Source organism: Semicossyphus pulcher, unplaced genomic scaffold (assembly GCF_022749685.1).
Source record: "Semicossyphus pulcher isolate SPU_LCO1_2020_fin unplaced genomic scaffold, fSemPul1.0.p SCAF_13, whole genome shotgun sequence".
Classification (NCBI taxonomy): Eukaryota; Metazoa; Chordata; class Actinopteri; order Labriformes; family Labridae; genus Semicossyphus; species Semicossyphus pulcher.
The window spans coordinates 15541202-15561995 of NW_027211637.1; the positions used below are offsets into that span (position 1 = coordinate 15541202).

The window sequence follows — 20794 nt, forward strand, 5'->3', positions numbered from 1 at the left end:
TCATTCAAATTTGTATAACTTATTTATTCAGGTGTGATAAGATTATTGATATTATAGGTAATCGAACTACTGGTATATAATATTGTTTATTATTTTGAAAACAAGGCAATATGTTTATTAAATGTATTTTATTATTTGCCAATTAAATCTACAAAAAATTAAATCTACAACGCAACGAGTAATTTAAGTATTCAAATACTTTTGGTGGAGTTTGCTTATGAAGAAGATTGTGACGTCAATACTCAAATAATGAACAAATAGCCTACCTTAAACTGAAATACCGCAACAACTTAAAAAATAAAAACAAATTCGCCATTGCTACCTTCACGGGCAGCGTAGAAATTACAAGTACTGCTAGAAATCTAAGTGTTTTCTTGGATCTTGTTATTTTACGGTGGGGAGTGGCCTTGCTTTGAGGTTGAGCATTGTCGTCCTTAACTGTCAGGTTAAAATATGAAACTAGCTGTTAAAGACATTAGGTGCCTTTTTCGTCGCTAATTTTAGCTAAAGCTAACGTCAACATAACGTTTACTTGAGGATTGTACCTCGCATATAATGTGAGCTAACGGCCTGATAGATGAAAATTTGTATTTTTCCAGTTGCAAGAGTACCTGTAAGTCTGCAAAAGCCTCATTTCAGACCTTTTAATCAACAGCCACATTTCACCCGTTGTTCGAAGCGATTTGCTAGCTTGAATTGTCCGGCGTGTTAAGGGATTCCACTGCAGGTGTCACTGCTGACAATAGCTGGCTAGCTGACAGCACAGTGGACCGAAAGGATACGGACTGTGTGCAGTTTAACTTTGCTAACTGTGTGGCAAAGTAGAGTGTGTGGGTTTGTTATGTGGGCATGCATGTCCCATGTCCATTATGTGTAGTGCTGAATGATCTGGAGTCCGTTTGGTAGGATTTGGGTATAAATAAATTATTTAATCTAAAATAATACTAAAAGGATTTCTATTTATAGATAGCCTATTATTCATGTAATTTGCATGCAAAACAGGTCTACCCAACCTGCGGACAAAAATTTCCAGCCGCGGCAACACTTAAAAAGTTGCCCAATTCAGCAGGAAAACCGCGGACCTGGCAACCGTGCTATCGCGTCTAAATATTATAGCATTTTCTGCTAGCCCCAAAAGTGCCATGGCGAACATCGCCTTCTAGAGGCCAGTTGGGGGTAAATTTAGATTTTGCGGCATTTGAAATCATTAGTAAGGTCTGAATCAATGTTGGTCTGAATTAAGATTTTTTTCTGTCAAACTTCTGTTTTCGAATTCGAACTTGTGGTATATTAGAATACAATCTAATATAATATTTATTATTCCTATTACAATGCAAATCGGAAATAACGGAGCCAAAAACATCTTGCTTCACAGTTTTAGTGTTTTATGCGGTGTTTTCTTGTGTTTCCTTATGAAACGGTCAAAAATAAGTTATTTTCTATGCTATTTATTCTATTTTAGTTGCTGTTGGTGGGAGCATAGGGTGGGATGCCGCGGCAAAAGGCAGTCACGTGGTAAAACAACTTTCGCGTCGTTACCATGGAGCTGTTTATGAAAATCCGTTGCTCATTGGCTCACGATATTGTCATGACCAAAATGCGCACAGTCATTGGTTTCCACGGCTTCCTATTCCAACCAATGGCAAAGCGCGCTTTTTACAAACTGCTACGAGTTCAGGAAGTTGACAGCCCACTGCTGTGTGAAAGGACAATCGAGGGATCTTTAAATCTCCACAAAACGCCTGGATAACCCAACGATTTGGGAGTAATTGTATCAGAAATACCTAACTGGATTCACAGAAGGAAGTTACAAAGGCCCTCTCTTCTTTGAAAGTATGTAACAAACGGCTCTATGTGCGTATTTAACGTTAGCGTTTGTTTGCTAACCTAATCGTCTTCTCCTCTTTATGTTGGGTAGTCAACACGTTGGTTCGTACTGTGCTCAGGTTCGGCTACTATAAAGAATGTGCTGTGCTTTTCAGGCGAAAAAAATGCCTTATACCTTTTTTTATACTGGCCCATTGGTAGTGGCACTTGGCAAAGAGCTCTAAGTTAGCCTTATTAGTTTTGGTGCTTCATGTCTTTGTTAACTTTGGAGCTCTGTTTAGACTTCGGAAGGAATTGCAGCCTGCTGTTTTTGTTTCTGCACTATGTGTTTTTAACACGTTTTTCCTGTTAGCCTCTATTGTGATTGTAATGCTTGGTTGCTCAAATTTTTTTTGTGTTCACCATTTGCTGCTCTGCTAGCTGTTCTTCACACATTGCTGTCATGGACTCCTCTCCAGTCCTTCGTCTGCAAAGTCAGAACAAAATCCGCAGTGACTTTCTGAGGTAAGGCTGATTATGAAGTACTAATTGTAGACATGTGTTTTCACTATATTCTCAGTACCAAAATACTTTTTTGGATATTTTAAAAATGCATCTGTAACACTACTGAATGCGAGCAGATGTCAGATTAGTAATCTTGGTTAATTATTGTTAGATCAGATGGTTCCTGATTTTTAATCAATGGCAGCTGATGTTAAGACAACATTTAGAATTTGAGAACCTTGGTGACTTTTAAAAAATAAAAAGCACGAGAAAAATGCTAAAAAATAAAAAAACATTTTTATCTTTCTTAAAGTATGGTGGCAAAGATTTTCTTTTTGTGAAACTTACGAGACTGCCTGGTTTTATCCACACAGAATGAAGAATGAACATAACAAAATGCCAGCTCAACTAAAGGCCTCCAAACTCCAGTCTGCACTTAAACTTCCTGACCAGAATATTGAAAACCAGGATCCAGGAAGCTCACAAATGGGCAGGAAAGCACCTGTGCGACCAGGTATAAGCAGGCTTCCAGTGCTTGCGAAGTCCCTTCATCTTCAAACACCCTCTGACTTCAGTCAATCTCACTGTAGATGGGAGGAGAAACCTCTGGCAGTAAGTACCTCCTTCTTGTCTTGCGGATTTTGACATTTTTTATTTAATCGATCCGATTCAATCGGATGATTCTTATTTTCTTAATACTTTATCATTTTTCTACAGGGGAAAGCTAAGAAGAAAAGGCCATGCACAAGACCCATACCTTTCAACCTGTCACAGCCAAAGAGCTCAAGAGTGGCCTCTGAAAATCAACAGCCCCTGACTCTTTCACAACCAAGGACTGGCACTCATGCTGTCCAACCTGATAACAATGTCTGTAATGGTCATCTAAGAACCAAAAACATTAATTCAAAACCCACTAAACAGGCAACGTTCAACAGCAATGTGGACTTGAGCAAAGGTACAGGGAAGTCTAATGGGAAGGCTACAGTAAACACACCCCAGCTGTCAGGGCAGTCTGTCCTTTCCACCACATTCAAGACTTCAACAACTTTGTCCCAGCCTCTATCATCCGCCTCTAATAAGGCTTTGCATCAAAACCACAGCGCTACTTCTTCTGCACAGTCTGCTCTTACTACAGAGGCCTGTTTGGATAACATGAACCTGCTCAGCCTCAAAGATTCAACAAAGTCATCCCATGCTAGCAAAAACATGCAGCTGGCCACGCAGGGCAATTTTTCAAAATGTTCAACTGGTAAGTTAAGAGTGTTGTTGTTACATTGTCATTACTTTTGAGCTGTACACTTCGACTTATGTTATGCACAATATTCCAAAATATATGTCCTACTTTTTTCATCCATTTAGATACATTATATACACTAACACGCCTAACTTAAACCTAATGTTGCTTGGAGATAAAGCTCACCCATTTGACAACACAGTTATAACTAAGCATTAATTAGCTAGAAACAATTGGATTTTCATGACTGATATGTTTTTTATTTATGACCTTATAAACGACCTTTGATCTTTTTTATACGAGTAGCAGTCAACAGTGTTTCTTATGTATTTCAGACAAAGGTGAGAGCTTCCAGCCTGACAACACAGCTTTGCTCAGTATCCTCCGGAATGAGGGACTAAGTGCAGCAGGTTTGGGATCTCCACAGTCCAAACCCTATAACTATGTGGTGAGTTGGCTTTATAATTGTTGTTTACTGCCTTCTTTTACAATGTCTTTTGGCCCCTACACTTCACCAAAAAGCTTTAGGTTTTTATTTTTGTCTGACTAGTGATTTCCGTGTTTAACCATTTTAATGTTACAACACTTCACAATGTGCTTAATAATCTTGCAGGTGTTGACTTATGATTGTCTTGTTTGCAGCCGCAGCGAGTGTCTATCATGAAGAGTCGACAAAAAGCTGGACTCCCTACAGGTAAGCACAAGATTGGAAACAATGCCCCTGTTCACATTTGGTATTAACATGTGGTATTCGTAATCGGATCACAAGTGGACAGCCTTAACTACAGGTGTGAACTCTCCCAGGACGCATTCAGATCCGATCACTCAGGCCACATACGGAGGTGGTTTGGGACGCATCTATCCACGTACATCTGGCAGTGTGTACGCAGATGTGTCCTGGGCCACATTAAGCACCTCCCACTCTCTCTGTATCCACGGCAACGATCACGCAGATACGGAGCGATCACTTGCCTCTTATTCCTGTCTGATTCAACATTTCTCTGCTGGGTCTCTTAAAAATCGTATTTTTATTTATTTCTTATGTCACACCAGCATGTGTAAACGTAGTTTATGTATTAGAGTGGAGTGTGCACGGAAATACAGACAGATCATATCTGTATTTATTCAGTGAGGAGACTGGATTCAAGTTTTTAATACGGGACGATCCGGGCGAGAGAGAGACAGCGTGGGTCAGAGATATGATCTACTTGCAGTTTATCAGAGTTTAATAATGCTGAGTGAGGAGGACACAGATCTGTGTGTTTCTTATGCTCTGCCCTTGACTCAATAGGGTCACGATCTCTTCTGGCTGCAAAAGTTGTTGACAATACTCAAAGAGGTTACTGTGAATAGCCTGTGAATGTATTGTAAGGACTGGATCGCAAACACAAGAGTTGCCCCAACTTGCTTACATTAAAATGACTTCTACTTATGTTGTGCACAATTTTCCAAAATATATTTGAGTCCCACTTTTTTCATCTATTTCGATACATTTGGATCAACTCAGTCCCTAGTTTATTAGGTACGCCTAGCTTAAACCTAATGTTGTTTATTACAATAGTGCAACAAATGCATCTCTTAACGGGGATGAAGCTCACCCATTTAACACAGTTATAGCTAGAAACAATTGGATTTTCATGATGGCCAGTTATGTTTTTTTATTCATGACCTTGTAAACGATCATTGATCTTTTTTATATGAATAGCAGTTATCAGTGTTTCTTATGTATTTCAGACAAAGGTGAGAACTTCCAGCCTGACCACACAGCTTTGCTCAGTATCCTCCGGAATGAGGGACTAAGTGCAGCAGGTTTGGGATCTCCACAGTGCAAACCCTATAACTATGTGGTGAGTTGGCTTTATAATTGTTATAATCTTTTACAATGTCTTTTGGCCCCTACACTTCACCAAAAAGCTTTGTATTTTTATTTGTGTCTGACTAGTGATTTCAGTGTTTAACCATTTTAATGTTACACCACTTCACAATGTGCTTAATAATCATCCAGGTGTTGACTTATGATTGTCTTGTTTGCAGCCGCAGCGAGTGTCTATCATGAAGAGTCGACAAAAAGCTGGACCCCCTACAGGTAAGCACAAGATTGGAAACAATGTGTGCTTGGATATACACACTTTGATTACCCTGGATATAAATGTTGTTAAACCTTTTGACAGTACAGGGTGACATAATATCATGTCTTAATTTCAGTATCATTTTCCAGTGACACAATTATAATCTAGTTACAGATAATTATTTGTGGACTAACTTAATAGTTCCACATCTTGGGAAATATTCTTATTCACCTTAATGCAATGAGTAATATGGTGTTACAGGTAAAAAAAACCAGTACATTAAAATGACTTCTACTTATGTTGTGCACAATATTCCAAAATATATTTCAGTCCCACTTATTTCATCTATTTGGATACATTTGGATATCAAATCAGTCCCTAGTTTATAAGGTACGCCCAGCTTAAACCTATTGTTGTTTATTACAATAGTGCAACAAATGCATCTCTTAATAGAGATGAAGCTCACCCATTTAACACAGTACTAGCTTAGCATTAATTAGATAGCTAGAAACAGTTGGATTTTCATGATGGCCAGTTATATTTTATTTATGACCTTGTAAACGACCATTGATCTTTTTTATATGAATAGCAGTTATCAGTGTTTCTTATGTATTTCAGACAAAGGTGAGAGCTTCCAGCCTGACCACACAGCTTTGCTCAGTATCCTCCGGAATGAGGGACTAAGTGCAGCAGGTTTGGGATCTCCACAGTGCAAACCCTATAACTATGTGGTGAGTTGGCTTTATAATTGTTGTTTACTGCCTTCTTTTACAATGTCTTTTGGCCCCACAAAAAAGTTCTGGGTTTTTATTTTTGTTTGATTAGTGATTTCAGTGTTTAACCATTTTAATGTTACACCACTTCACAATGTGCTTAATAACCTTCCAGGTGTTGACTTATGATTGTCTTGTTTGCAGCCGCAGCGAGTGTCTATCATGAAGAGTCAACAAAAAGCTGGACCCCCTACAGGTAAGCACAAGATTGGAAACAATGTGTGCTTGGATATACACACTTAAATTACACTGGATGTAAATGTTGTTGTTAAACCTTTTGACAGTACAGGGTGACATAATATCATGTCTTAATTTCAGTATCATTTTCCAATGACACAATTGTAAAGCGACATCTTGTTACATTTATATATTTGTGGACTGCTAATTTAATAGTTCCACATCTTGTGTTTCGTGTGTCACCACTCAGGCCTATAGACTTCACATTGGGATGATGTCACGCTCACTTTTCAGGCCTGGAAATGTTTGGAAATTATATAATCTGCGTGTTTTAAAAAGTTCCATTGTTTCCATTGGACCAGGCTACCTTTGTTCCCCTGTTTCCAGTCTTTATGCCAAGTTGAGCTAGCGTGCATCTGGCTCCCATTTCATAATTACGTTACAAACAAGTGGGGGTATCTACCTTCTCATCACGAGGGTGAAAGCAAATTTTACTGCAAATTAAACTTTAGCATTACTTTGGTATAAATAAAGTGGGATACCAAGTAAAGAACTGTAAATGAACTGGCCGTAGCATTTCAATTGAATCTATTCCCTTTTGATCGTCTTACAGCATCAGTGAAGTCGGTTCAGTTCTCCCCGGACCCCACTGCTCTGCAGAGTATCCTGCAGAACGAGGGAGTAAAAGCTGGAAGACCTGTGGATGCAACACCTCGAAACCCCGTCCGTCCCTCAGGCAGAGGCACTTCTGTCTACACAGTATGTACACATTGCTTTTGCTTCACCACAGCTCCACTTTGTTGTTACATTTCCTTTCCTTTTTTATCTTATAACATGTTTTTTAAACACGCACACAGTTAAATTTACTGTGTTGTTTCCTTTCCCAGGCTCAGAGAGTCCCTGTTAAAAAGAATCATGCAGAAGCAGCCGGAGGACCAGCAGGTAAGAGGAGAAATCGCTGTTTTTGTTGTCTTATGAAATGTAATGCAATCTGATCTCTTTGTCCTTTTACATTGACGTGTCGCTGCTGTTTTATTTTCAGCAGTAAGACTAAAAGAAACTCCGCAGAAGACATGGACTCCACAGAGAGTCCGTGACACCAGGCATCAGCCCATGTCTGCTATGGTCAGTATACATACTGTATGATCACTCTGTCTGTCTGTCTGTCATGTATCTCATAGTCACTTCCTTTTCTCGTGGTGCTGCTGTTTTCAGAAATTGCATGTGTCCACACCGTATGGCAGCACACCTGGGCTGCGGAGCTGCAAAACCAACCTTCAGCCACGCCAGGAGGTGAGAGCAGGAAATGAAGTCAACTTTATCAAACGTCTAGAGAGTTTAACCAAATCTGATCTGCATGCTACAATAAAATGCACTCTAGAAAAAAAGAGCATGTTCAACATCATGTAGTAGTATTCTATCTAAAGCCTTTTACTACCTCTTTCAAAGCATGTCTTTAATCATATTACAAATAATATGACCATCTTGTTCGTCTGCAGGAAGTTGTCCAGAGATTATTTGATGATCCAGAGGACCAGCAGAACACGAGTGTGACGGAGAAAGATCCTGAGACGCAAGCAGAGCAGCAACAAAAGGAGGATGAGGAGGAGGAGGAGGATGAGGAGCAGCAGAGGATTGTGGGAGGACAACCGTTCATACAAGCACCGCAAAGAGAGTCCGTCATTTTTTTCTCAACGGGCAAAAAGCTGCTAAGAGCCCCCCGTTTTGAGAAGCAGGAGAGCTCAGCCGATCACGAGCAGCATGGCCCGGTTTCATCGGCACAGAGAGAGATGCTGCCAGTGCATGAAGGGAAGTCGTCTGTGTCAGAGCCGGCCTGTCAGATCAACCCTGCTGTTCACAGTCTGCACAGAGGTAACACTGACATCTCACATTCCCTGGTATGATAAATCTAACAGTATTACACATACAAACAACATTTTCCTGAGTTGTAAATCTAGTATTTTCATCTAATACAGACCTCGGCGTTGTGAAGACTTCTAAGAGTCCTGCCTTGGCAATGCTGCGTAAACGTCTCCCTCAGCTAGAGGAGCTGCGTATGGACGAGGAGGTGGCCACCTACACTTCTGTGGCTGTCCAGGCTGCTCCCGGGTTCGTCCCTCCTCGGCCTCGCTGTGGAAACCCTCTGGCCTCCATCCTGCACTTTGAAGAGTTTTCTGTGAGTTCACTTTTTATGCTAAACTAATCTTTTTTTTTATTTTTATATAAGAATTTTTTTGCTTTTGCCTTTATTAGATAGGATAGAGAGAGACAGAGAGTGGGGGATGACATGCACCAAATGATCGGCGGACCGGGAGTCGAGCTTGCAATCAGTGCATCGAGGACTGCAGCCTCTATACATGCGGTGCCTGCTCTCCCAACTGAGCTAATCCAGCCCCCCGATGCTAAGCTAATCATGCCGGCTTCTCCACAAGCTGCTTATATTCTTTTTCAGAGACATGAGTCAGTCAGAAAACAAACAAACTTACATAATATTGAACTACAGTTCAGTGCTACCTGCTGAAGTTATCACATTTAGTTAAACAGTGGCATCTTACAATGAGCATAGCACTTTGAAACATTACAACACGTTCCTCAGTATTCTCTCTTTATATACACCGATGTACAAGCTGTTGTAAATATTTATCTTTGTTTTGTTTTTCAGAGATTTGTTCCAATTAGCTGCGGTCTCTCGTCTGGCCCGTCCTCACCACAAAGCTCTCCCCTGCAGGAAAGATGACTTGCACTACACTTTCACTGTTTGTTTACCGACCAGAGTGGATAAGCTTGCTCTGTTGTACTGATATTCGTCCAACACTGTTGTTGCCAGCCTTAATGTAAGTCCAAAGAACGCTGCTGGTATTTTTATTAGAAACCCTAGATGCTTTATAATAAAAAAAAATAGAGGTTATATATCTTTTAAATAATGCATTTAACACTGCAGGCTTACATGTTTTCAATAATGTAGATGCACACCTAACAGAAACAACGTTTATGACTTGAATCAAAAACAAATTGTTGTAAAAAATACATGTATTAAACGGTCATTGAAGATTTGTCAGTGTTAGAGCGATAGTATTCATAGATTAGGACGGCGCAGAGCTTTCTTATTTTCCATTTTTTAACACACCAGAGTCATTAAGTGTGGATTGATTACTGATCTTGGTGTACAGTGTTCATAATAAATCTTTATATGTTACTCCCTGGCCATTCTGATTTTTCTTTAAGCTTTAGAAACTATTTAAAGGGGCACATGACAGATTTTATACCAAAAAGTGTTTTTATGACGAGCACTTGTCAGCTTGTCTTTCATAGGTCTGAAAATTATAACACTGATTTCATAACAGAGCCTGAGCTTACAAACTGTCAGTATGGAGTTTAAAGATGTGTGAATTTATCAGGCAGTGAGGGTCAAACTTTAATAATGGTTGCATTGTGGGAAACTTAGGATCCAGCATCAATTGTCTACAAGTTTGATAACCAAGAACTCATATAAGTCATTGATTAAGGAGAAATGTAAAATATTTGCTTGTTGAAGCCACTTAAATATCAGGATTTGCTGCCTTTTATTTTTTGTATGTGTTATGTTTGATCTCTCTACTAAATCAATACTTCACGTATTACTCTGAATATTGAATAATCAATCATAAAAATTATCCATAGTCAGAATACATCAACCTCTGCTGCTTTCATTTTGACCATTTCCATCTATCTTTGTGAGTTATCCTATTTTATGGAAGTGTTCTGAATAGACTAAGTTATTACACGGCTGTGTTAAATACTTAATACTGATTAGTTAATTACATTCCGAGGTCTGTTATGTCTCGATAACAGACCGTTGCTATGAAGAACAGACTGCTAGGGATTCAACTCTAATCGCACAATACTATGATCATATGAATCCGCTGAAAGAAGTCCGGTAAATTTGACGTCTGTCTGTTTACAGAGGGAGAAAAAAAAGAGACAAAAAGTGGAGAGTTTCCATTTAATGTGAGTAAAACAGCAAGCTCATTTTAAGAAGGCTAATTAAACGTTGCTATGGACGCAGCTCTCACCGTGAGTGTAACTATTTTTAAATGGAAATATGATCATTTTTAAAACATCACTTCCAAATCGATGTTTTATTTTAAATTTTTGATTTGGTAAGCTTTGCGTCAGGCTTCTGCTCACCCTGATGGGGTTCCATTCCTCAATAAGAACCTGCTCACTAGACATTCTCCCTAACTCATGGTAAGGCCCACATGCTCCTCACACAAACTCCTCAGCATTATGCTGTGAAAAAGATCATCTATATTGCATTAAAACTAGATACACCATTTTGTCTTGCATTCCTCAGATTGCCTCTGGTCCAGATGAGTTCAAGCCTCTTTTTTGGAAACATGTTATGAGGTGCACATGACATGACATGTTAAATCCTATGACACAGTATCCTGTGTACATAGAGGATACTACTGATACAAGATACAGCAGAGTACATGTGAAGGGGCTCTGCTGCTGGCTCAGCTTGTTTCTTACAACCAGTGTTGATGTAGGCTATTCAATGTCAAACATAGAAAGCAAAGACATCATTTAAAAGCTTGATTTGTGTGATAAGTTATTTCATTTACAATGATATGGAAGAAATAAATTATTCGAATCCAGCTATATGAACTATATTTTCATTTCACATTGCAAACGTAACAAAATAAACCAAAAAATTGTGAAAAGTGCTTCTCAAAATGTTGGTTCCTGTCACATGAGCACTGTGTTTCTCTGTCTGTAACTGTCCACTGCAGGTGGTCACTTGGCCTCATGTAAATTTAGTAGCGTGTGTGTGTGAGTGGTGGAGGGTGTCAGTGGGAGGGGGCTCGGGGCAGGATTAGGAACAGTTAGTCTATAAAGCCTGTGCCCTCACTCGTGCCTCCCCTGAGGAGCAGATAGTGCAGAAAGAGCAGCCGTGCTCTGTTCTCTCACCTTTTTTCTTCCCTTCCTGGTGTCCACCTGTCTGCCTGCCCCGGCTCCTCTGCAAACATGTCCAAGGATCTCCACGCAAACATGGACCCCACCAAGATGGGGCTCGGGCGCTCCATTGCTGTGCTGACGTCCGGAGGAGACGCTCAAGGTAAGCAGCGGATGAGGCTTTAATATTCAATCAAAAAGTTTATTTCTACTCTTAAATAACAACACAAGAGGTGAAGCATCTTCCCTTGTGATGTTTCTGAGCACAACACTGAATCCAAACCAGCTGCAGAAGAGCCAGCTGGCGTCTATGTTATGAGGGCCAATAAAGTATCATGTTGATGCTCCGACCGCATGACGTCCTGAATCAGTGCAGGAGCCAAAGCACAGAAAGGGCAAGCAGCATTTTTCCAATGTGTCAGAGTGGGTGAGTTGAAGGCCAGCTGTCAGGAGATGATGGATGTGACTGTGAGTCTTATTTGAAGTCTGCATGAAGAGAAGATTACGTCATGGATACACAACATTACCAGTGTGTGATGTTTATCCAGGAAAGCTTCAAATGGCCCTGCAAATGACAAATTAAAGGTGATCTGAGAGTTTATTTAAACCCAGTTCAGTTAGATTTTTTACAGCTGATCAAGGATGTCTCATGTTCATCTCATGCCGTCTTTCCCTCCAAACCTGACTCTTACCCTTTGTGTATTTCTGCCCACGCTCTCCCTTATTTCTCATCTTCGGGGCTAATTTTAGTGGCACTGACCTTTTTCTGGTATGGACAAGAGAAACGCCCCCCCCAATTCACAGCTGCTGTCTACTGAAACAAGAGCCGCCACACATGCCAGCCTGCTCTGCCACAACACAAGCTCACACCGTGGCCTTTAGTGTACCGAACATCCAGGGGCGAGATGGTACACAAGACATACAGTCCCCTAAACTCGCCCTCTGTCCTTTCCCTATGGCTATTTCTGTCTCATCTGTTTCCAATGGAGAGGTCACTTAAAGGTTAAGATAGATGGGTCTGTAAGTCATGACAGGAGATGTTGAATACAATGTGACCTTGCTTTAATGTGAGTTAACGACACCTCAAAGATGATGTCATTTGTGCGTCTCAGGTATGAACGCTGCTGTGAGAGCCACAGTCAGAGTTGGTCTCTACACCGGAGCTAAAGTCTACTTTGTTCATGAGGTACAGTATGAACTAGCATCTACGTCATGATAATACAAATGAATACATTACAAGGACTCCTGAGCTATGAGTTATTTATAAAAGAAAAGTGACTTTTTTTCTGCATTATGTCGCAGCACAGGGTTTAATCCATGCATGAGGCATAACTTTATTTAAACACAGTGTATGTTAACGTGTGCTGCAGGGCTACCAGGGTCTGGTGGATGGAGGAGACAACATCCGGCCCGCCACGTGGGAGAGTGTGTCCATGATGCTTCAGCTGGTGAGCGACGTGCAGCCGAGTAAACACGCACTGAAACAGAGACTCACACAAAACAACCTTCATTGTTTGGATGGGTAGACACAGAAGTATCCCCAAAGACTTGTGTGTTTAATTTTGTCATTAAAGGCTCAGTTCACCCAAAATTATAATTCCCAGTAAATAGATTTATCTAGATAAGTGCAAGTTTTATCATTAAAGTAATAATAATATTCAAGATTTTGATTTAAATAAATGTCTGTTAAGTCACTGTCTATTGCCAAATGAGGAAGCCTTTGCATTTGCAGTATACAGTATTATTAAGGACTGGGTGTCTGTGGCAACATTCACAGAAAAAATCACAAGCAGCGCCCAGTCAGTGACGCGTTTTCCATCACCCAGCAGTGGTTGGTCTGCCAGAGAGGGTAGGCAAACTAAGTGGCTGCTTTTCCGGTTTCTGCAAGTGTTGCGAGTAAACAGTAATCTACTATGGCTGAACAAACAAAGGAAAGGTCGATGACTACAGATACAACTTCAAAAATAAGTGAAAATCCAAAGAAAAAGAAACAAATTTGACGCTCTGATGAAGGCAAACAGTCTAAAAAGGAAAGCAACCATCAGCGAGGAAAATTAAGAGTTACAATCGTAACAAAGGGAGCCGACCATGGACATCACACATGCAACACTGTCTGGATATCTGGGAAGTGTGCTCCTGCAATTACGATTCATTGCCATGGGTGCCACCAAAGAGAACGACACTGAAATCAAGATTATATCTTTAAGATCCAACTACATGAACATATTTTTGACATACTTTTGCTGTTACAACAGTCATTCCCAGTCATTCTCCCTTGGGGCATGATATAACAGGAAGTGATTTGAGGTTGCTTCTAAAGGTTTTCCAAAGAGTTTCTCAGACTACCTGTCACCTCATAGTTTTGGTTTAATATGTCCAGGCTATCAGGTATCCACTATCTGCCTTGCTGAGCATAGCTAGAGGTAAGTTAGAAGATGTAATTGGGCAAACTGGTCCTTTAACCTCCACATACTCCAGCTTCCTGCTTCCAGCTCGGTGTATCACAAGCTCTAGTAACATGAAAAACATGTTATTTGTGGGAATATCAAACACCTGCCTTGGAAAACACTTTAGGGTTAAATATCAGTAATTACTACTTTACGGCACTCTTTCGCAACACCAGAAAATGTTTGCATATCAGTAACTGTATTAAAAACAGCTTCTCCTCTTCATGTGTCAGGGGGGTACAGTCATCGGCAGCGCCCGCTGCAAGGACTTCCGCGACAGAGAGGGTCGCATGACTGCAGCTCGCAACTTGGTGAAGCTGGGCATCACCAACCTGTGTGTGATCGGAGGAGACGGCAGTCTGACTGGAGCCAACGAGTTCAGGACGGAGTGGAGCGGACTGCTGAAGGACCTCGTCAAAGCTGGTACAGAGACAAATATATAGATATGGAGGCTGTGAGGATGATAAGACATGAAATCCTTCAGCATTTAACCTCAGATATGTCCGTCAAAAGGTCAGCTTGTTGTCTTCAGTCTCCTTATTATCCAAAAAAGATGAGATGGATCATATTGTGAATATCCTTCACTAACAAGAGCCTTGAAGCATTTTAACCGCCTGGATGTCAGTTAGTCAATTTCTTTTGGATGCATCAAGATTACATTTTGTGAAGACATTTATGCTCCCCAGACAATGAATCCTTGCAAATTTGCTTATCCATTTAATTTTCCTGTAGCTCCACAATTTAATCCTTCCAAAAAAAAGTGAAATAATTTGATTCATGACCAAATACCTTTTAAAGAGGGGGTATTATGCTGCTTCACATTTTAAGACATATATATAATGTTATAATGTTGGATGTCCAGACTAAACATGGGTGACGTTTCAAATCTGTAGGTAAAAGTTTGTTGGAGTAATCCCCAGGCTTCTCAGCTCATTCTGCAGGCAGCTGGGAACGCCAGGTTTAACAGTTTTTTCTACACGCTGCATTTTGTGACGTCACAGCAGCCAATCAGAAGAAAGTAGGCTTGTAGGGGCGGGGTTTCTTAAAGGGACAGGGCTGACTGAGTCGTTTCAGGCAGAGGCTGTAAGAGGGCCTGCACAGAGCACCAGTGTGAAAAAAATGATACGTTTTTTTTAACTGTAAATTATCCTAAGCTACTCCACAGGTATCACAGAGTGAAATATGAAGCTTGAAATTAGCATAATACCCCCCCTTTAAATATCTGATTTCAACCAGTATGCACTGGTATTAGTGTTTTGTACTGTTTAAAATATTCATTATTGACATTACAACTGCTAAAGCATGTTAGCTTTGCGTTAGTGTTTAGCATGTTCATCCTCACAGACTGCAAGCATGGCTGTAAAATTTTTGTTTAAATGTCATCATGCTTCACAAAAGAAAAATACAGAGGGTGTAACTCAGGGCTTTTTTAAAGTTAAAGTTCTAGATACTTGTTACTCTTTTGTCTCTGTCTCTTTTAATTCATGTCACTCTCACTGACTTTGTTTCTGCAGGTAAGATTACAGACGAAGAGGCCAAGAAATCTTCCCACCTGAACATCGTGGGCATGGTGGGCTCCATCGACAATGACTTCTGTGGCACCGACATGACCATCGGCACAGACTCTGCCCTGCATCGCATTATCGAGGTGGTGGACGCCATCACCACGACCGCTCAGAGGTCAGACACCACTGTAACCTCCCTCCACTCACACAGTTATTCACTTTAACATGCCACAATGATAAGATGCTCTCTCCTCCTCAGCCACCAGAGGACGTTTATCCTGGAGGTGATGGGCAGACACTGCGGGTCAGTACCTTGTTTGCTTGGCCCGTTTGTATGTGTGTATATCTATTTGAGTAGTAATATTTACATATTGTTGGTACATGTTGTGTGTCTTCAGGTACCTGGCACTGGTGACGGCTCTGGCCTGTGGTGCAGACTGGGTGTTCATTCCAGAGATGCCACCAGATGAGGGCTGGGAGAACCACTTGTGCAGGAGGTTGACAGACGTATGTGTGGCTGTATTTGCAGATGAAGATACCTGCCAATCTACTCTAAACATTTTGCAAAAATTAAAGAGTATTCATTTTGCTTTTTTCAGCAAAGAGCACGAGGTTGTCGTCTGAATGTGATCATTGTGGCTGAAGGGGCGATGTCAAGAGACGGCAAACCGATCACATCTGAACAGATCAAAAAGGTAACCCTTTCTTTCTGAAGTCAGTGTGATAAAGTTGTGTTCAAAGTTGCACACTTAATATGTCATGCTAACAGGCTGATTTATGTGTCTGCAGCTGGTGACTGACAGGCTCGGTTTTGATACTCGCACCACTGTTCTTGGACACGTACAGAGAGGAGGAACACCCTCCGCCTTCGACAGAATCCTGGTAAATGTCTCCTTAAAACACCAAATATTATTATAATAAAGTGTATAGCTTCAGTCCTCACACACCTGATGATCTGACTGTGTGTGTGTGTGTGTGATCCAGGGCAGCAGGATGGGTGTAGAGGCAGTGATGGCGCTGCTGGAGGCCACTCCAGAGACTCCGGCCTGCGTTGTCAGCCTGTCCGGGAACCAGGCGGTCAGACTGCCACTCATGGAGTGCGTACAAGTGGTACGTTATGATATTTAAACACCCAGCAAGAATCCATTTTATTTCCTACGGGGGTTTATCTTATTGTTTTTGGAGGGTACACAGAGATAAGATGAAGGGATCTTTTTCTCTCCAACACTTTCTGTCTCTCTCTTTGCATCAGACCAAAGACGTGACTGCCGCCATGGCTGAGGGTAGATTTGAGGACGCCATCAAGCTCAGAGGAAAGTAAGTAATTTCCCCTTAAAATTCACCAATTTTACAAAGTCTTAATGCATTAAACCAAGAAAATATCTAGCATTAAGTAAAAACAGAGTACAGAAAACATGCAAAGAGTAAAATAAACCTAATTTGTGACTTGCAGGAGTTTTGAGAACAACTGGAACACATACAAGCTGCTGGCTCACATCAACCCCCCAGACGTAAAGGTAAGGAGCGTCCAATTCTAAGCAGGACTCATGGTTACCATCATCTATTACGATCTGAACAATAAAAACTGTAATTTCAATGGATTTTTAGCCATTTTTTTTTCTCCAACCCCTCAGTCATCTCTCTTTCTCTTACTGATCAGAGCAACATCAACCTGGCCATCATGAACATCGGCGCTCCCTGCGCTGGTATGAATGCTGCTGTTCGTTCAGCCGTCAGGATGGGCATCATCCAGGGTCACAACATGTTGGCTGTCCACGATGGTTTTGACGGTCTGGCTCATGGACAGGTGAGTTTCCCCTCCTTAACTTTCATTATTGTGGACCTGATTTTTTTTTGGTGGGATAACAGACAAGCAACAAAAATAAAAACCTGTCATACTATATGTTGACTTTGCTAAATACAAAGATTTTTTGACCTATTTCAGTTAGTATTTTTTCCTCATTGCAGGTCGAGCCTATCACCTGGACTTCGGTGAGTGGCTGGACTGGAAAAGGAGGCTCAGTGTTGGGCACCAAGAGGTAAAACAAGTAAAACACGTACAGGTTTTTTTTTTACAAGATGGCAAAACTTTTCACTGTGCAATGTGCCTGTGTCTAAAAGAACTCTTCCAGGTAAGATGTTGGAAGAAATCAGCAAAAATATTGCCAAGTTCAACATCCACGCTTTGGTGATCATTGGTGGATTTGAGGTAAGATGAGACAGCTACTTAGTGTTGACTGATTTCTCCTGCACCAAAAAGGTCCTGTCTTAAACTTCTCGCTCCTCTGCAGGCCTATGTGGGAGGCCTGGAGCTGGTTCAGGCCAGAGAGAAATACGAGGAGATGTGCATTCCTATTGTGGTCATCCCCGCCACCGTCTCCAACAATGTGCCCGGCTCTGACTTCAGCATCGGTGCTGACACCGCCCTCAACACCATCACCTCTGTCAGTGCCTCAAAAGCAGACATACCCACATATATGTAAAGAAAAAAACAAGGTAAATACATTTGCTGTCTTTCTCTCTGCAGACCTGTGACAGAATCAAGCAGTCTGCAGCAGGGACCAAGCGCCGTGTGTTCATCGTTGAGACTATGGGTGGATACTGCGGCTACTTGGCCACAATGGCTGGTCTGGCTGCTGGGGCTGATGCCGCCTATATCTATGAGGATAAATTCAACATTAGGGATCTGGAGGTGAGATGATGACTTTGATTTCAGATTTTAAGAATCACTGAACCTTTAAACAATGATGTTTCCTTATTGTGATGTGTGGATTTGGCCTGTAGGCGAATGTAGAACATCTTCTGGAGAAGATGAAGACAACGGTGAAGAGAGGTTTGATTCTCAGGTACGTTTTGGTCAAGTGCGACCCCCAAGAGTAGCTGGTATAAACTGAGATATGATGTTTGAATACCAGTTTTGTGGGATGCAAATATAAGTCAGCTCTAAATCTATATCCTTCCAGGGAACAGTACAATAATCTGCCTCTTTGGTCATTAGGAATGAGAACTGTAATGCCAACTACACCACTGACTTCGTCTTCAACCTGTACTCAGAGGAGGGCAAAGGCATATTTGACTGCCGTAAGAACGTTCTGGGACACATGCAGCAGGTTTGTTCATGCAACGATAAGTCCAATACACGCCAAGAAACCTGGAGCAGGATTTTTTAAAAATTGTAATCAGTAAAAAACCTGTCTGTCTTTGACTGACTCCAGGGAGGCACTCCAACACCCTTCGACAGAAACTTTGGAACAAAGATGGGCGCCAAGTCTGTTCTGTGGCTGACTGAGAAACTCAAGGAGTGCTACCGACACGGTATGCAAGCCTTAAATTAAATGTTTCTGATGCACATTTTGAGAGTATTAGATGCCAACAGACAGTGGTTAACATTAACTGTAAGTACTGTACCTCTGCAAAATTTAGTGGTACTTGTACTCAAGTATATTTCTCTGACAGCTCTGGTTACTGATGAGTTTTTGCTACTGATTACACACAAACATGCGATCAGCCTATTAAACTTGATGTCTCAAACTACCAGTATAAGGAATAGTTAAAATGTATTCCACCTAGACAACCTTTCACATTAAAATGCTCCTCACCCATTAATTCATCACTTTTTATAGTTCAATTTTTTCGTAAAACATCTGTTTACTTTTTTTCTGAATAATTTGATAGCAGGGTAAATTACCTCATATATTATCTGTTTTCAATAGCATTGACATTGGGGTTGCATTTTCGACGGAGACCTTAGTACATATAAAAATGACTACAACATACTGATGAATAGTAATAGGGAAGGCAAGGCAGCTTAATTTATATAGCTCATTTTTAAACACAGCAGCAATTTAAGGTGCTTTGCAAAAGTAAAGACAAGCATTTGACATTTAACACAATAAGTGCACTACAATAACACAATATGCAAATAAACACCACAAAAACCCAATAAAGACAGATCAAAGTTCAATGTTTAAATGAGATAAATGAATAAAATATGTAAAATAGTAACAGTGCAGATTGCAGTTTTTAAATGCTCCATGTCCAACTAAGAAAATAAAGGTGCAGTAGAGAAAACAATCAAGCAGGTGATGTGGTGTTGTTACTTTTACGTAAAGCTTCTGTGAGGAGGTTTTAGTTGGTTATGAAAAAAAAGATTGAAATAAGTACTGATGCTGTATATGACCTACAAAAGCAAAAGAGACCATCCATGAGGAGATTCGCCCTCCACCATTGCTAACAAAAATAATTTATACTCTGTGGTGATAGATTGAATTGAGCTGTTAACTGAACTATTTTACTTCCTTTGTCCTTTAGGTCGTATCTTCGCTAACACACCAGATTCTGCCTGCGTGCTGGGCATGAGGAAGCGCGCTCTCACCTTCCAGCCTCTTGCTGACCTGAAGGGAGACACGGATTTTGAGTAAGAAAATAATCTCCACATGACGCATTGTACTACAAGTCACATGTTTATGGTGAATGTGTGGAACAATCCCTCTTCTGTCTGTTTCAGGCACCGCATCCCTAAGACACAGTGGTGGCTAAAGATCAGGCCCATCATGAAGATCCTGGCCAAGTACAACATCAAACTTGACACATCCGAGCATGCCGACATGGAGCATGTGATCAAGAAGAGGAGTCCTCTTGGGAAATAGGCTCAAGTTTTCCGCAAGGAGCACTTTGGAAGCAGAGTGGGGCATTTTTTGTCTGTTCCATTACAAAGTCTTTAACACCTTTCCACATGCCCTGGTTAAAGAGCTGCTGCTTTGTCCCGTTTTATCCTCAATATATGTTTTTCTCATAGAGTTCATTATTCTATGGCTCTTTCAACTTTCAAAAACTTGTAGTGAAGCAGTTTTGCTTTAGTAACCAATTAAAGATGTATTTTAAAAAATGCTATTGTCAGTCCTTTGTGTTGGAGCAGAATGTGACTTGCCTGGTGAACCAATTAAAATAAGAATCTAATTTATTTGCATTCAATTTAGTAGAACACTGATTAGCCTCTCACAAACAAAGGTTTGGGAGCATATCTTAAAGTTGAGCATGCTATGTTGATGACAACATTTGACAATTCATAATATTCATCATTTACAAACATTTCTATTCTTATTTTCAAAGGAACATAAGTGGTAGAGACAGTTCTTTCTACTACACTGATAATCCAACAAGATGTTTGACAATGTAATACTGTGTGGGCTATGTGACCAAGCTTTCTGTGGTAATTCTTCAGAGTCTTCAGTGGTTAATCACCTGCTCCTGATTGCATCTCAAGTGGGGCAAAAAAGTGATTACATCACAGCTTTCTTTTTTCTTTTGGTGCCAAATGGGAGAGCATTCATTAGACCTGCTG

The 20794-nt window shown here is 40.7% G+C and overlaps 2 protein-coding genes across 2 annotated transcripts; both read left to right on the forward strand.

Annotated features, from left to right (window-relative positions):
* Positions 1–1712: 1712 nt before the first annotated feature.
* Positions 1713–9732, forward strand: troap (trophinin associated protein). The gene is made up of 17 exons (XM_069659577.1): positions 1713–1833; positions 2248–2331; positions 2685–2922; positions 3028–3559; positions 3880–3992; positions 4187–4238; positions 5279–5391; positions 5579–5630; positions 6232–6344; positions 6531–6582; positions 7177–7322; positions 7451–7505; positions 7606–7688; positions 7779–7856; positions 8063–8435; positions 8540–8739; positions 9226–9732. Exons 2-17 carry the CDS (start codon positions 2270–2272, stop codon positions 9298–9300), a joined length of 2337 nt encoding a protein of 778 aa, XP_069515678.1. The 5' UTR covers positions 1713–1833; positions 2248–2269; the 3' UTR covers positions 9301–9732.
* Positions 9733–11476: 1744 nt separating this feature from the next.
* pfkma (phosphofructokinase, muscle a) lies at positions 11477–20344 on the forward strand. The gene is made up of 22 exons (XM_069659576.1): positions 11477–11661; positions 12611–12684; positions 12869–12946; positions 14179–14368; positions 15460–15625; positions 15710–15754; positions 15849–15957; positions 16050–16145; positions 16240–16332; positions 16435–16560; positions 16703–16767; positions 16904–16967; positions 17111–17257; positions 17419–17489; positions 17572–17659; positions 17742–17894; positions 17978–18142; positions 18235–18296; positions 18449–18560; positions 18666–18765; positions 19762–19867; positions 19958–20344. Exons 1-22 carry the CDS (start codon positions 11571–11573, stop codon positions 20097–20099), a joined length of 2343 nt encoding a protein of 780 aa, XP_069515677.1. The 5' UTR covers positions 11477–11570; the 3' UTR covers positions 20100–20344.
* Positions 20345–20794: the final 450 nt, after the last annotated feature.